This window comes from Branchiostoma lanceolatum, chromosome 15 (genome assembly GCF_035083965.1).
Source record: "Branchiostoma lanceolatum isolate klBraLanc5 chromosome 15, klBraLanc5.hap2, whole genome shotgun sequence".
NCBI classification, from domain to species: domain Eukaryota; kingdom Metazoa; phylum Chordata; class Leptocardii; order Amphioxiformes; family Branchiostomatidae; genus Branchiostoma; species Branchiostoma lanceolatum.
Window position 1 is genome coordinate 544,525 of NC_089736.1, and position 17,490 is coordinate 562,014.

The window sequence follows — 17,490 nt, forward strand, 5'->3', positions numbered from 1 at the left end:
ATCTGAATCACCTGGTACTGAATACAGGTGATGATGGTGAGGAGGAGTGTTCCTTCGTCACGAGACTCGTAAGAAACGTGGTCTCCATCCTCAACTAGTGGCTGCCCGTCCTGGGGGAAGGACAGATTTACTGATACTGAATTACCTCGTACTGCAGGGGTTCATCTCAATCAGGAAAGAGGGGCGCTGCCCAGCACCCCTTGTAGAATCCAGATTTTAGCTTGATACCCAGCATACAGCCTTCACCTAACAATCGATTCTTCCATAAATACACAGAATTCGCTCCCTTGCCTGTGTGTGCTCCCTCTTATTCAATTTTTCTAGAAAACCCCCTGGTACTGATGAATACAGCAATGTACATTGATGATGGTGAGGAGAAGCGTAAGACTAGTAAGAAACATGGTTCCCGTCTTCCACTAACGGCTGGCTGTCCTGTAAGAAGGGCACGAAATAGACACAAAAACTTGTTTACCCCAAGAATACTGTCATCCATGTGATGCCCACAAAACTCTATGTTTATGTTGTATTGTTGATGCTGTCGGATTTCAATCATCTTGTACAATTTTGACTTTTTAATGCTGTTTCATCATCATCATCATCAAATGCTGTTTATATCTAGTACAGTGTTTTATAAAGCAGGAGTTCTGTAAAGTCATTAAAGACATGCTGCTGGTTATGTATTTATCACAATGGCCACATATACTTTGACCTGTTCCCACTAGCAGCTTTCCATCCTAGGGACATTTTATTCCCTATGATCACTTTCAGAACATTAATTAAGGGTTAATGACCCGCCCCAAGGTGTATATGGTGTCATAACGCCTGGCCATGTGCTATAACCACCGAATAAAACCACCGAGTGAGCGAAGCGAACGAGGTGGTTTTATGAGGTGGTTATAGCACATGACCAGGCGTTATGACACCATATACACCGAGGAAGAGGCGGGTCATTAACGTTATTATCATATAGCTTATCCAAACTGACGCATATAGGAGTAGACAATTTCTGTTTGACGCATAGATCCCTTATACTATTAAGAATGCATTTCAAATTCACATTTGTCCTTTTTTAACAGAAGATGATGAAGAATATGTACAACTGTTGCCTGATTTATTTATTTCAACCACACAGGATAGGAGGGTCGGTTTCAGGTCAGTCAGAAAATGTTATCATTGAAGAATCTCCCTGCAACATGACCTCAGGAAACCTGAATAGAACACAGGTTCTTTGGCCAGTAGGAAATGGAACGCGCGGAACCTTAGATAGAACGTGGTTTCTTTGGCCAACAGCAAATGGAACATGCGGGACATTTTTGGGAATTTTAAATTTGTTTTCCCATTTTCATGTATTCTAAGGAAATTTTTTAGGAATTCTAAGACAATAAAGATTTTTTAAACAAGGTTAAGAAAAAGATTCATCAAATAGATACCCCCGCTACAAAATGAAACGGTTATAAAGATTTTTTAAACAAGGTTAAGAAAAAGATTCATCAAAAAGATATCCCCTCTACAAAATGGAACGGTTGTGTTCTGACATGACGTCAATAAGTGGTGTGTTATGGCGTGATAACAGACCACTTATTGTGGGCAATGGAGGCTTCTGATTGGTCGACGCCATCTACCTATGTGATAATATCAGTTAACCTAATGATATTTTGTAATATCTGAATTACCCCAGGTACTGAATCAGGGCTGTCTCCAGCTTTAATCTTTTTTTCCACCTCACTCACTGTCACTGTCATTTCAAGCTTACTAACATACATTTTTATCAATTTCATGTCATGAAGTTCAGATTTTTTGGAAGGGGTGACATTTTAGTCCTTCCAGGGTGGAGGGACAGGTCCTGGAGACAACCCTGTACTCAATACAATTCCCTTCAAGATAAACTGGACACTGCATGCATTTCTCTCACCTTGTACCAGGTGACGGCGGGCGCGGGTGACCCCGTGACCTCGCACTCGAAGATGACGCTGCTCCCCTGCACGGCGTGGAGAGACTCCAGCTCCTTGATAAACTCCGGAGAACCCTCCACGTCCGACAGCTGCTCCGGAGTACACCACCCCTCCTGCGAGTTGGTCTCCGAAGTGTGGTCCGTCAGGTTCTCACACGTCGAACTTCTGTAAAGATAAAACAAATGGCCACACTGTGAATCGTAAAAAGCAGCTGCAAAATGAGAAAATACATGCTGCAAATTGCAAAAAAGTATTTCAGAAAACAGATACTAATGTCATAATGCCAAAGTCAGTTCCAAAGTGAAAGAAGACGTTTTAAAAGAACAAAAATATATTTTGGTATATCAAACTCTGTGTGTTAACTTTTGTTCATCCTTCCTGACCACATAGATTTCATAATGAAGGCAACTTTTTTTTGCAAAATTTTTTTATTCGCACGGGGATGTCATCAATATAATCAAAACAACAAGGCCTTTATAGTTATCTAAAGTATTAGTCTGTGCAAATATGTTATGCTGTCATATTTCTTAGTGTTCTATAATGTCTTTATGTATCCATAGACACCCGACAAACAGGTCAGTGCCTTGAGTGTGTACTTTTGGTAAAAGAAATTTATTGAATTAGAATTGAGAGGTCAAAGGTAAACGGTGAAGAAGGCAAAGTTGAGAGGTCGTACCCTGAAGTGTTGGTCATGGGTGAGAAGCTGCTGATGCAGCTGCTGACGTGTTCGTCCCCGGAGCTGGTGGGACGGTCCTGTGGCGCCCCCTGTACGTGCAGCATGGCACTGCAGGTGGCCACTCCTGCCGCGTTCTCCGTACGACACATGTACACGCCCTCGTGGCTGGAAACAACAGACATTTTTTATAAGAAATAAACATCTCTGAGTCTCTAAGTCTTTTCACAGTACTCTTAAACTGTTACACGCCCTCGTGGCTGGAAACAACATGATACATTTTAAAGATTTTTATGAAAAATACACATCTCTGAGTACATCAAAATACCCTGAATGCCGAAATGTTTGCGGTGCTTTTATGTTTGTGTTTTTTGCGGTAAGCTCTTCGCCGCAAACTTAAAACCCCCACGAAGGTTTTTGCCTTCCTGCCCCCCTGTCGAACGCAAACATAAAACCATGCGAACTTAAATGCATTTACAGTACTCTTAAACCAGCCTAAGAACACTTTCAATATTGCTAATGACACACATATACTTAGCCTAACTGTAAGCCCTTCATTAAACCACCACAAAATGTGCTGGTTATTTCTTGGAGGATGTCACAGGAACAATATGTGCATCATAAAACAACCCATCACAAAGTGGTTGAAGTTCATTTTGAATTTCCACTCCTAAGTCAAGTTGGGTCTTGAGAGATTAGAAATTCTATTTAGTACATACCTGTTCTCCGCCACAGGTATGTACAAGGTGTGCTCCTTACCTGTTCTCCGCCACAGGTATGTACAAGGTGTGCATGTCCTCCTCTGCCCTGATCTCGACCCCCAGTCTGAGCGGCCGGACCTCGCTCCCATCCTTGAACCAGAACACGGTGGGCTTGGGCAGGCCTGCAGGGGAGACAGCAACAGTCACTTTAGACTTACTATCAACTCAACGCAGACTACAAACACCCTATAGAGACAGAAGCCTATCTGGAAAAAGTAGTTTCTTTGATATCGTTAACTAAAAACATTAAAGTTTCAACTTTCTGTTTGAAAACTCTGCTTGTAAAATTAGCAATTATTTGCACCATTTCTGAGCGCAAAATCTGACAATAATCGAGGTCAGCCAACTCGAGCATTTTTTCCACCACATTTTGTTTGTGCAAAGTCTTTTTGCAGCTGGTCTCTACTTCCCGAAATGGGAATAGATGATCATAATGCTGAGTTCTAATTGTTGAAAAAAATGTTCATTGCATACTTTCTCAATTTAGAGATACACTCATACATGTCATGTAAGTTATTGATGAAACAAAATTCAAAATCCAGACTTTCATTCAGTCCGTATGATATCAATTCCTTCAACTTTGTAAAGACAACATTGAGCAATACTTGACCTGCGACCCTACAGTCCAGTCTGACCTCTGACCCCTCCGTGACGGACAGGTTCTTGAGTGGCTCGCTGAACTCTGCCGCCTGAACTTCAAGGTTACGCCGGCCGCTGGGGAGGAACCCCTCTCTCTCAGGGCCTGGGGGGAAAAGGAAAAAACTGATATTACAACAATTTAGCCTGATTTCAATCAAGCCTCCTGTAACCACTCGCCGCCCTGTAACCGCTCACCGTGGGGAGGGGACAGAAACCCCCTGACAGCTGGAGTTTGCGTTACACAGACTAACAACAATTCTGCTAATACAGAAAGACACGCAAAAGACTTTCACCAAAAGTCTCAGTTTGATTTTACCCAAGCTGCGATAAAAATACATGAATGGATTATTGCTACATACAAATACATGGTTTACTACCATTTTTTTGTATCATTTTTCTGTTAAAATTTATCTGCCATTACATTACCTACTTTCAAATTTAGCATTTGATGTAAGGGACCATGAAGCTGAATATAGAGAAATGTTGAAAAATTGCAAAACCGTAAAAAAGATTAATTAACATTGATTCCTCAATAAACATATGAATTGATGGATGGATAAACAAATGACTGTAGAATTTTCATGCCTATGCTATGGATCATTTCTTTACTAAAGGAATTATCCCTAATTCATATATCAAAATTTACCACAAACATATGATGATGGGATGAGAGGACTATGGTGTATTTTACCATTACTAGCTTTCCCCCCAATCCTTTCATCCTGATATCATCAGTACACAATAATTTTGCTCACTAAAGATGCTGAACATATGCAGTCTACCTGTGCTACTGTTGGAAAATAAAACCCTCTATCCTGACATACCTGCGAGCGGTCTGGGTAGGTGGAGTTTCCCTGGGTCTGCGCCCTCTGTCGGCTCATGTCTGAAGTGCAGGAAGGGAGGGCACACATCAACACGCTAGTTTTGTCGATTCGCCAACTTCAAACTTGTCAGAATTCGCACAGGAAAGTGTTGTTGCCTTAGTTTAACAAAATACTAACTGCAAAGAGCTACAGTTTGGGGATAGAGCTACTTTAGACCTTAGAACTTGGCGGCCACGCCCCCCTCCCCACCGAACAACAACAACAACATTTCTCAACTCAAAACTTCGACAAATCACAGCTTGAATGGTCGTTCCCCGGTCAGCATTATTTAAAAGATACTCCTAAGACATTAGTATAACGAAATGTGCACCTGGCGATTCCCAGTCATCGCAGGGAATAAGCAAAATTGGTAAACCTTCTCAGCGATCATGTGTCGTCTGCTAAGTTTTGCCTCGCCGAAAACAAAGATGGCGGATTTCCCGCACGGAATGATGGGTAATACTGGCGGGAAATTTGAAAGTCCTTGCCGCACGCACGTTTTAGAGTACGAAGGACCAGCGGTACAAAAGGTCTGTTATTTCTGTTCGTCGGTTTGTTTGTTCTTTTGCATGTTTTTTTTTTTTTGCTAATACAGAGTAAAAGGAAAGGTTTACAGAAAGTACGGAAGCAAGCTGTCTTAAGGATTTAAGAAGACTAACCTTTCGGTCGGTTCCTCGTCCGGCGTCTCATACTCCGAGCTGGACGGTCTGGACTGCCCGTAACTCAACCTCGGCGGAACTCTGAGGAAATGGAACTCAGGATCCTTCGCCAAATCCTGTCCTTTCTCCAAGTCCGGCTCCTCTTCTACTGTCTCGAACTCGTCTAGGATTATGGAAGGACTTGGAGACGCTCCCCCACTGGACGTCCTTGACCTCCGACCTCCCGTTTTGCTCTCGGAGACCTCCACCTCTAAAGACGGTGTCGGCGAGATTCCGCGAGAGCTCGCGGCGCTGGAGGATCTTGGAATGATTTCGATTTCAATGGAAGGCGCGGGCGACATCGCGCGGGAACTCGCGGAACTGGAGGCGCGAGATCTCCTACCTCCAGTCTTGCTCTCCGATACTTCTATTTCTATGGAGGGAGTCGGAGAAATCCCGCGGGAACCGCTTCTACTGGAGCCCGCCGACCGCCGGCCGCCTGCAACTGCAACACCAATAGTTGGCACAGGGGGCGCTTCTGAGGGGCTCGTAGTTCTGCTGAGACCGTGCATTGGACTCAGAAACCCGTCTTTGATAATCGGCGTGCTCGTCACGATGTTTTCTAACAAAGGTAAGGTAGTAGGAGATAACGAACCTCTCCTGCTGGCTTCCTTAGACCTTCTTCCCCCGGTTATAGATTCCTGAACCTCTATTCCCACCACGGGTTTAGGCGACCGTCTGTGCCCGGGACTGTTGGTTCTACTCAAGGCCTGCATGGTCGCTTCCACGTCTTGAGTAACCGGCTGAGGAGAACGCCTCCGTCTTACCGGGCTCGGGCTCCTACTGAGCTTTCTACTCCGCCTTCTCAGCTTCGGCGACCTCTGCGGGGAGGTCAGGGTCGAGTCGGAACTGCTGGAGTCCAGTTCTTGAAGACTTCTCCGCATGAGTCTTGGAGAGAACTGCTTGGGGGAGGGGCTGGGGCTACGGCTGGACTTACTGGACCTGCTACTTCTTCGTCTTGTCTTGGGGGAAAGATGCTTCTTAAAGGGCGGGCTGGAACTGGTGCTGTATCTTCTCCTGAGTCTCGGAGAAATCTGTTTCGGGGAAGGACTGTCTAAACCGGACCTGCTGCTTTTTCTTCTTCTCACTAGTTTCCTTTCGTCTAGATCGGAGAACGCTTTCGGCGAGAGGCGATGTCGTGACTTCGGGCTCGGACTCCTGCTAGACTTGCTGCTGCCCCTCCCCTTCCCGAGTACAGACAGCGTGTCGGTGGAGACTACGGAGTCGGACGTGTCCCGGTACCCGAGCGGGGAGAGTCTGCGAGCCTGCTCGGACGGGCTGGGGCTGGTTTTGCGGATGATGAGGGTGCTGAGGGAGGCGGCGGAGGAGACGGAGTCCGGGCGGGAGAGCGAGCTGCTGTCGGTCGGCTCCTGGACGGACACGAACGGGCCCGTCTCCAGGATCACCGGGAACAGCAGCTCGTCAGCGGCGTCGCTGTCCTGGGCCGCTGCAGGGTGAGAGATAAAGTGTGACCAGTTTAGCTCTCTGTAGAGTGGTCGTCACAGAGAAGACATACGTTATGTACAGTATTTACAGGTTCATTGTCTTGGCAAGGAAAATTTCCATAGATCTTTTCGACAAGTACAATGAACAGTGGAAGAGAAGCTCGTCAGCGGCGTCGCTGTCCTGGGAGAGGACAGCAGTTTGTGATACATTCCCGGCATGAGGATCATCTACTCAGTTTAATACGGAAATGTACTAGAACACAACTGTGGAATTAAGAATTTCAGCCATTTTAAAGGATAAGCCTGCTAGGCACATCTTCATTCCATTTGCATATGATTTCTTGAGCAGACACGTCATATTTAGCCTTGGTGCCACCTGATTTCTGCTGGGGCTCCTACAATCGCTACTCTAAAAAATCGATTCTAAGTTTTCACAATAAGTATCGTCTGAAATGTTCACCCACCTGATGAGTCCATGGAGGCCTCGTATCCCGCCTCCACCACACTGACGGGCGCGATGGTGGGGAGGGGGGTGCGTCGGGTGGGGAGGGGGGTGCGCCGAGGGGACAGCGGGTGGAATGCAGATATGGGAGACCGCCGCATGGTGGCGCCCTCCTCCGTGTCGGTGTCGTCTCGACCGTCGGATGCTGTTGGGAAGTAAAATAGTAATAAAAAGTTTATCATATTTATCTATTCTTTGCCCTTTTCATATGTGAAATTATCCTCATAGGATGTTATTATTCCCAGAGTAGAATTCCTAGATAACATTCAGGTTATGTTCATAACGCTTTTGGTATTGATAACCAGGCGTGGACAATGCCTTTTGATATTCGTTCGCGGAGCCAACCCGAGGAGTGGAAGAAGAAAAGCCCACAAAAATGGTTCACGGAAAATAAAGCATATGATAAAAATAAGCATTTTCAAAGGACGTAATGGAAATGTTGTTGTTCTTCAGTATCACTAGCTAGATAGCTTTGACATGAAACAGTAAACTGACTTGTTCCCGCCAGTCTTACCGAGTTCGACAATCAGCTCTGCGCTACACACGGCCGCGCCTGCGCAGTTAGTGGCCTTACAGACGTACTCCGCGTCATCGTCGTCATCGACCTTGAGCACGAGCAGTGCGCATGTGCCGTCCGCGTCATGGATGGTGACGTATTTGCTGCTGTTGGCGGAGATCGGTTGGCCGTTCTTGTACCACGTGACCTGTAAACGTAATAAAGTTTTAAATTTCCTACCTTGAGAACCATACCTGTGATAAAACACCATAAAAAGGCATACTTGGTACTTGACTTCAATGAAAGTTTGCTGCTATATTTGTTTTCAGACTTCATATTCAGAACAAAAGAAGAGAATCGGAACAAATATGCATAAGCCACGTTTACAGACAGATTAGTGTCTAGCGCTGGTATAAATCTACTCTTGTATGAGGAAACATCTCTAGTGGACGATACCAAGTTCTCACCTGAGGAGGGGGTTTCCCCGTGACCTTACACCTGAACTTGGCCCGGCCCCCTTCCCGCGCTTCCGTGTCTGTGATCTTCCTCTCAAACCTGGGCACAAATGACATATCACACATTCATCATGAAACAGATTTACATTGACAAGATGGTCTGAAGACGTATCTACTTTCTCTCCATCTACCATTTGAATCATCATCATCGTCTGCCTTCATCTGGACATCTGGAGTCGTTTAAACTTCCACAGCTGCATTCAGTCTTTCTTCATCTTTCCCCACTATGTTTCGTTTAATGGTGCCGTTACGACTTTTTTTGCTCAAGAACACATTGTTCAGCCAAGCAAGAACTCCATTTCTGTATACCGTGATCATGAATCCAATGCAAAACACCGATGATATATCAGCTCAGACATCTTTTTGCCGTTCCTCGGTTCTATGATGAGGATTTACTGTATTCTGCAGCTCAGGTAGTTTTAGAAACAACCTCTGACTGCATTCAGTCTTTCTTCATTTCTTTACTCGGTTCTCTAGACGGTAGGAATATCTGACCTGGGTACTTTGGCGTCCACCGGGTCGATCTCCTGCGCAGACAGCGAGGCGGCCTGCATGCGGCTCAGCACGCGCGTGATGTCCGTGTCGAACGCGTTCGGCATCATGGAGCCTGATGGAAACAAACAAACAATAGATAAACAACATCGAACACCACTTAGATTTCATTTAGTCTAAACTTGCACTTACAACATCTTCAAACCACTTCTATCAGCTCATCACATATGCAGTTCTCTTGAAAATTCACAAGGGGGTGACAACGTTACGTGCACTATAAAAGAAGCACCCGGATTCGTCAAAGGAGTTCTGTTCCGGACATCATATGAACATTTGTAACGTTGCTTTTTAGCTCAAAACGACACGTCTAAGAGATGTTATGGTTTGATTTACTTTGACTGTTATTTACTTTGATTCGTTATTTCGTCTCAATTGGACTTGTTTGTTACCTTTGCAATTATTACGTCGCGTCTGTTATTTCTTTTTTCCTTAGCAGAGGGTTCCTGACAGCACTTTGTGCTTTTTTCCAATGGCAAGTTTTTTGTTGTTCAGAAAAATGTGACTAGAATGAAATAAAGATAATAAGCCTGATAAGTGAAGACGGTTGACCTTGAGGTTTGACCTTCAGCCGACCCGACGACTTGGCCTTGCCAGCCTCGTTCTTGGCCACGCAGGCGTACTCGCCCTCATCTTCCTTCGTTACCGTGGGAACCACCAATGAGCAGCCGCCACGCGAATCCCTCTCCATGACGTACTTCCGCTTGTGCGTGACGTCACGTCCGTCCTTGCGCCAGGAGACGGCGGGGTCCGGGAGTCCGGACACCGTGCAGTGGAAGCGCGCCGCTCGGCCCTCCTCCGCCTCCTGGTCCGACAAGTCCCGCTCGAACTGCGGCGCCTCCTGCTCCTGTGCATCCTGGGGAGGGGGGGGGGGGGGCTATATGGCTGAATTCTATGTTGCAAGGTTGCAAATTTTACTGACCCAACAAGCGCATAGAAACTTTCGAATGTTAATCTAAAGTTATATAGATAACAAAAAAAAAAAAACCATTGAACAGAAAAGGCTGATAACGACATTTGGCTGTTGATTAAGTACCAAAAACTGTTTCGGCCCTTTTCGAGAACGGATACACTCACTGCCGACACTTGATCTAATGAAAATGTGACGTCATTACTGGGTCAAGGTTAAGAAAGTTCAAGCTTTTCTCAAGACTCTTTCACCTGTCTTCTCAGTAGTGGGTGTCCTCTGGTGATGATCTTGCGCAGAACACCGAATGGCGTTTTCTTCACTTCCGTTTCCGGTTTGTCCGCGTCACCGAAGGTTTGGAACGCGGAGCGGGGCGACTCTGACGTCATCACGGGTGGAGGGTCTGCGCATGCGCGGGGGTAAAATGACAGATTAGTTTATTGACTGATTGGTACACAGATGCACTGAAACAACACCGCAGCCAAATAATACAGTTGTAAGACTTGCAAATAGCATCCTTCTCGAATTAAGAGTCACACATTCACAAAATGATATAGGATCACATGACATGCCGAAATGGTTGAATTAATACTTTTGAGAATTTTCAAAAAATTGTTTCCACATACAGAAAACTACACCACATTGTGCTGACCAGCTACATCCGTTTATGTTGTTTTCGTATGATGTATTGTATGCAGTTGTATTTCATGAATCATGTATTGTGTGTTTGCATGTTATGTACTTTGCCTAGCCGCCTGTGAGATAAAGCTAGAAAAAAATTACAAAGTACAAAACAATTAAAGAAGTATTACTTATACAAGTATCAAATACCCAGGAATAAAACCACTGTCCAGAGTATGTACGGTTGAATGTAAAAATCATCTCTACGGCTCCGTTCCTCCCATGTCGCCATTACCTATTGTTGTTGTTTTCCACACGGCTAGATCGGGTAATGAGGAACGTTATTTCGCTACTTCACACGATAATGAGCAATCACCACGTCTTGTACGACAAGCGACGCATTTCAAAGTAAATGTTAGCAGGGAAGACACCTGTTCCGTTTTCTCTGACACACAAGGTGGAAAATGTTCCCGTCTTCCCTCCCAGTATCTGCTTAGAGATTACCAAACTACGTCATGTAGTAATAAACACAAAATATGACCAACCAAGAAAACGTCAAAACAAAGACGTCTTTAAGTAAGACCTTCCAAGGCCTCGCCAGGATTCTGAGACACTGAGATTCTAAGACGTCTTCACGACTCCTTAAACCTACCTTGACGCCAGGTGAGCTAAGACGGCACGTGTGAAGCCATGTTGGAACACAGAGCGACACACTTACAGGTAACAGCGGAAAACAGCTGAAGTGTGGGCACACAAAACTCCCACACTAACAAGCTAGTCTACACAACAGGCTCCTAGCAGGCGTCTGGACATACCTTGTTTTCTGGTTACGTTCTGTTCCCTGACTTCTACCGTGATATAAAGTATCCAATACACACCTTTCAGAACACAGTATCGGTCAGAAAACAGTACTCTCCAAGCAGAAGTTGATTGGGAAGATTGTGGCCTCACGTTTTCTACCGTCTGACCCAATCAAGTACTTGGGAGAGTAAGAAAATATTACAGAACCCACTCAGGAAAAAGACACCGTGATCAGAAGCTATAAAAACACATCGAACAACTTATAGAAGATACAAACCTGGACTATAGAATTCGTTGATCGCTACGATGGATGATAGGAACAAATAGAGAGGCACAGTCATGCGGGTTTCGGGCGAGCTCGGCCAAGTCAGTGGCGAATCAGCAACAAAACGGCAATGTCAGAACCCATTTGGACGCCTTCTATGTAGGCCACTGGCCAGGCTATAGAACAAAGTAAGTGTACATACATGTACACACTGTACAAGGTTCAAGTAGGTCATTTCTGGTCGTCTCGGTGCGAAAAACAAGCCTGTCTCCAGGCCGGGGTGGAGAGGAGAGATACGGGCTGATAACCTCGCAGAAAAACACGCTGATCTGATCTAACGCCGAGTTAACGCGATAAGGGTTGTTCTAACCGTGCGTAGGCGGCGGCAGGTAGGAAACGTCGTTCTAACGTCACGACGTCACGGCGTGGGTGGGCGGTACGGCGGCGTACAGGTGTGTAAGAGCGACAGGTGGGCAAACTGGGCTGAAGAGTGCTTGACCTTGGTACACCCAGAGGTCGTTTGTAAGAGGGAAGGTCAACACGTCGGTTTGTACAGGCGACATGGGAGGGGGGATTTTTTTCTTTCATTTTTATTCTTTTCATCTTTTTCTTCTCCTTCCTTCGGTCCTTGCCTGATTCTCTCGGTTTAACAGACAGGAAATTTTCTTTGAATCAATGATCAGAAACATCCGGGACTTACATCAAACGGTCCGCAAAGCCAGAACGTGTAAACGTCACAAAAATTGGACCAGTCTATGTGTAACGTAGGAAGATGCACACTTTGAAACAGATATTTTAATAATATAGATGTTATAGTATATTACAAGGAATAGTCGGAACATCCCACAGAACGAAAGATGGTGCATTAGTATCGTGTAACAAAGCAATGCTGAGGAAATGTTGATTCAGAAATTATTAAAAAAACACCCCTCTCTCAGGTTGCCCAGTGCAATGGCCTAATCTAGCCCCCACCCCCAATATTTAGCTACAATGTAGCCGATAACTTTACAAGTGAACTTTCACTCATTCATAAAACTGGAGTCATGAGTTTTAACGTTTGTATTTGTTTTCGATCGCACTTCCATAAAAAGGACTGGCGGTCCGTTTACGGCTTGCAAACATCATAAACAACTCGCTTGTTTCTATCTAAATGATTTGTCATCAAGTGGGACTAGTAACGAACGTACAGAGGGCCGCACACTCAAGACACTGTTTTAGGGGGGGCTGAAGAGTAGTCCTGAATAGAACATACTCCATTGTCAAGATCTCGTCGGGACGAAAAAAAATACAGTCTGTCCGTCCCAAAGTCTGAACTTTAAAAAATGAAATTGATGAAAATGTATCTTCGTAAGCTTCAAATGACGAATTTAACGACGAAAATTCAAAACATGGTCTCCCAAACAAAAGGTGGACGGGAAAATGTAAAAGCTGAAAGCAGCTCTGGTCCAGATATTAAACTTGCCATATTTGTTACCATCAAGAGTTGGTTGGTACTCGGTATGCTTTCTTGCTGTTGTTCCCTTTCATGCTGCCCTCAATAGCCAAACTTACACCCAGTATAAACCCTCGCGTGTTGACCGGCGGTTCTGTGTACGTGACTCTGGCTGTTTACACAGTCTGGCCGCGCTCTTCACACGCTGCTTGTTGACAAACAAATATTTGCGTACACAATCCGATCGCCATTTCCAGGAATGCGCCATCCGTACAGCTATTTTCGATCCCCGCAAGTTTCAGGCAGTTTGCAATGTTTTTTGCAGGGTTTGAAGAAACGAATTCCTTGCTGTTGCTCACGCCAATTCTTTCAACCCGTGCTTTCTGCCTCCATGCCTAACTTCTGTACAAAAAAATTAATCAACCACTATCGTATGTAATTTCTGGATTAGTAAGTCATGAGCATGTTTGTGTTTATTTCTTGGGTTGCAACCGAAACGAGTGAAAGTCACATTTCTCTATTTACAGTAGCTATATGATATCTGGTCGGGTGGTTACGTTACACACTAACATTGCCATGTAACAGTGACAAAGTACTGTTACAGAAATGGTAGACAAATTGTGACGATCTTTTGATGCTATTTTTCTTCTGTTTCTCAAGAAACAGAAACGGGCGTCTTTTAAGATTACTTCAGATTCTGCCGTTTTATTTTTGTAACACTGTAACAGTGGGGATCAACCTCCACTAACTGACCAGTCTAACTGGTCCGGACCTTTTAGCCTAGTGGTTAGCGTGTTGAATTCCCAAGCCGTGCGGATTGGGATCGGCGTGAGTTCGAATCCCGGGAGCGCCGTACTCGCCCCTTTGGGTTTTTACTGCACAGCGATACATGTATGCCGCGCTAGATTCCTTTACAATGACGTTGCGGCCATTTCCTTCCCAGCACACAGTGGGCGCAGGAACTGCTCTTTATGACGTTGTTCCGGAGGAATATTTGGCGTCCCTCCTCGCGCGGAGTCAACTTTTCTACCCTGGAATTCCCGCCATGTTTATCCGCCCGTTCGGTGTTTAGGCATAACCTTCACCTACGTCATTACGTGACGTCATGAGGAAATGACAAGCGCAACCGACTTAAGGGACATGTCTTAGTGACACAGCTGGCGGCAACGTCTCAGGACAAGCGGGTTTCTCCAAATCAAGAATGTTAGACTTCGAGGAAGTTTTGACCTGTAGACCTTGAACTATGAACTCTGACATGGACAGAGAGGGCCGTCAAGGGCACCGCCAGACCTCACACAAGTTTGAACTCGACCAAGATCTACATCTGGTCTTGACCTTGGTGAGTGACCTCTGCCCTTTTACCTTTGGTTGTCTTTAAACCATGTTGACCTTCACCCGTTGACCATGACATCATTTTCTAATAAACTTTACCTTCTAACTCTGCGTTGTATTGACGTGGATGCTTCCCCTTTCAACGCTCTCAGTGGTGATCATCAACCTTTGACCTCTGATTTTACCTTTTACCTTTACCCTTTAACCCTGAGTGACCCTACCTTTGACCGTGAGGATGACCTGTGTGGTTTCCCGCCCGCTGGGGTTGGTAGCCACGCACAGATACTCTCCCGCGTCACACGGCTCCACTCTGCGCAGTCTCAGACAGTACACATGGTCACGTGACAGCACACGGTACTTCCTGCAGAGGCAAGGTCAAGATCAAGGTCACGAAGGGATTGGAAATAAATGACAGTTGCCATGGATGCATTTCTTTAAGTTTTCGATCGATGGTTTTGTGATGTCTACCAAATTCTGGATAACAGTTCTTTGTGCACAACCAGTGATAATCACCTGCCGACTTTTGGGTGACCGTCTGTCGCCTTCCTCAGGGCAATACTGACTGGTTCTACTTCACTTCGGCAGCTAGGTGTGTAAAGGTCTTTAATATCTATCGATATACCAACTTGATGAAACTATTCACGTCTCTACTAAATGCCTTTAACAAGTGATGAGCATAGTTGTGAAATCTGAAAGTCGTGGAGAAGGCATGAGGCAGAACGTAGGCTGAAGAGCACTCGTGTGGAGGGGTGAAACCAGTGAGCAGTAGACTACTAGAGACTGCAGGAGCGGGGAAAAACACTTGACGGTTATTTCTAGGAGCTGCTTCATCACGAGCAGAGACAGGCGAGAAGCGTCAGGTGTTGATGACGCGCCTCAAGTTCAGGAGACTGCCAGGAGAGGATCCGCTGAAGATGTTTCCGTGACGTCGGCAGAGCAATAGAGGTACTACAAGGACTTAACTAATGATTACAGCGCTCGAGACAGGTGTTAATGTGCTACAGGTGTGCTCACATGTCAGTGCGTCGTTTCTGTAGCCTCTACCAGGCCCCGCGGATGGCTGGAAAAATAGCAGAAATTGGCCAAATAGAGTGAATAGTATGCTAAGGGAGTCGGCTACGGAGAGAGGGTCCAATATGCCATCCTCTAGCTTCTATAACGGACTAAGCATGTTATCCGTCCATTTGGCTAATTTCTTCGATTTTTCCAGCGACCTGTGGAGCCTGGTAGAGGCTATAGTTTCCGCAGGTGTGTTCTCACCTGTCCGTGTGCAGTTTCTGCAGGTGTCTGTGCCAGGTCACGTGCGGTTTGGGCACCCCTCGCACCGCGGCCGTGATGGAGCCCGTCCGGCCCAGGACCGCCTCACAACTCTCAACAACAACACCGGGGGTGGAGCTGTGCGGAGAGAAATATTTAAGTCAATTATGAACCCAGGATTGATGTGTTCAAAACTTGCCGCCACTTACAATAGGGGCATCCTTATTAGAAGAAGAACTCTATTGCACGACAATTGTACACGGTACAAAGTATGGCAACAACTATCAAACATGATACAAAATAGAGGTATAAAATAAAACTTAACATCCTAATTACTAATACAATAAAGGCTAGCATAAGTCTTTGATATAGTGTTACAATCAAGTGGGGCTAATCATTATTTTCGCTATTTTTTGTGTGACAAAGAAGTATTTTATATATTTTCCTATTTTTGCATTGTGGTGGTTGTTGCATCTAAAGATATCTTAATTATCTGTCTAAACAACGCTTACAGCAGGATGTGCAAAGGTTATGTGTGACAGGTCGCTCAGTGTAATACATGTACAATCAGGTCTAGGGATTGGGACAGAGAACTCATTTGAACATCTACTGTGCAACCCCCTACAGAGGTACACTGATAGGTTCCCGCCCCCTACAGTAGTGCACTGATAGCTTCCCGCCCCCTACAATAGTACACTGATAGCTTCCCTCCCCTACAGTAGTACACTGACAGCTTCCCTCCCACACGCGCAGATGTTAGTTCTAACGTGAAGCGCTCCAAGGTTCTCCTCATTAAGAGGTTTTTATGTGACCTTAATTGGCGCCATGCAGGGCCACGTGCGGGGTCACGGGAGGTCACGGCTCTAGAGGAAGGTTGATGTAGGAACGCTCTCCTTCTCTCGTTCTAATCAGCCTCATAAAAATGGGATTATTACCTTCACCAGAAGGTATTGTGTTTGGTAGCGTTCGCCCGTGTGTATGTGTGTATGTGTGTGCATGCGTGTGTGTGTGTGTGTGTGCGTGTGTACAATTTCTAACAGCATGTGTGCAAAACGTCAGTTGTTTTTCCCCCATTGTTATTTAGGCCTGTTATGAAATCTGTCAAGTCTCTTTCAAACAGTCGGCTGTATTTGTTGATCGTCAGGAGGTCGCCCTACTTTAAAATCGAGACAGGGTCGCGGTGTTTTTCAACTGGAAATTTGCCCTATCATATAATTGGATAGATTGTCTCTATTCTTATTCATATATTAGATTAGTACTTTAGAATTGTTAGATATTAGAAGTAGTTCAACTGTCATGTATGTACAAGTTGCCATACATTGTACCTGTTGCAATCGTCGCACAATAAAGCATATGGTCTTCTATCTAAGGGACGTTCGAACATCGAACGATCCCTATTATAAAATAGCACGATGATTGGGAGAACACAGAGCGTATTACTGCCGAAAATGTCATTTATAGAGCTCGGAGACTTTTAGTATTCGGTCGGTCGATGATAGTATCAGCGGGGCCCGGCCGGGCTGTTTGCAGAAACGAAGAGTAAAACTGTATATCAAGAAATGTACACATCTTATGCTCATGACTATTTTTAAAAACGTTTTATGTCTTTTATATCATAATTTTCGTTCCCGCAAACTGCCCGACCGGCCCCCGATTCGTTGATGTGATCAATAAATATGCACAAGCTATGGTCTTAAATATTTTCTGGTACATTTTGTATTTTTTGTAGTCTTTTATGTAATACTTTTCTTTCCCAAGGACTGCCCGGCCGGGCCCCGGATT

The 17,490-nt window shown here is 45.1% G+C and overlaps 1 protein-coding gene across 1 annotated transcript in view; it reads right to left on the reverse strand.

Moving 5' to 3' along the window:
- The window catches only part of LOC136420984 (palladin-like), an 18,812-nt gene extending 2,311 nt beyond the window's left edge, over nucleotides 1-16,501 (reverse strand). Inside the window, exons 1-16 of the mRNA XM_066408127.1 lie at nucleotides 16,440-16,501; nucleotides 15,712-15,846; nucleotides 14,673-14,812; nucleotides 10,255-10,403; nucleotides 9,646-9,949; nucleotides 9,040-9,151; nucleotides 8,497-8,584; nucleotides 8,048-8,237; nucleotides 7,496-7,678; nucleotides 5,548-7,033; nucleotides 4,850-4,908; nucleotides 3,997-4,128; nucleotides 3,385-3,508; nucleotides 2,629-2,793; nucleotides 1,913-2,117; nucleotides 12-110 (exon numbers count right to left, since the gene is read on the reverse strand). Of these exons, the coding sequence (XP_066264224.1) occupies nucleotides 12-110; nucleotides 1,913-2,117; nucleotides 2,629-2,793; nucleotides 3,385-3,508; nucleotides 3,997-4,128; nucleotides 4,850-4,908; nucleotides 5,548-7,033; nucleotides 7,496-7,678; nucleotides 8,048-8,237; nucleotides 8,497-8,584; nucleotides 9,040-9,151; nucleotides 9,646-9,949; nucleotides 10,255-10,403; nucleotides 14,673-14,812; nucleotides 15,712-15,846; nucleotides 16,440-16,501 (3,633 nt within the window). The remainder of the gene's footprint in view (nucleotides 1-11; nucleotides 111-1,912; nucleotides 2,118-2,628; nucleotides 2,794-3,384; nucleotides 3,509-3,996; nucleotides 4,129-4,849; nucleotides 4,909-5,547; nucleotides 7,034-7,495; nucleotides 7,679-8,047; nucleotides 8,238-8,496; nucleotides 8,585-9,039; nucleotides 9,152-9,645; nucleotides 9,950-10,254; nucleotides 10,404-14,672; nucleotides 14,813-15,711; nucleotides 15,847-16,439) is intronic.
- Between the last annotated feature and the right edge of the window lie 989 nt (nucleotides 16,502-17,490).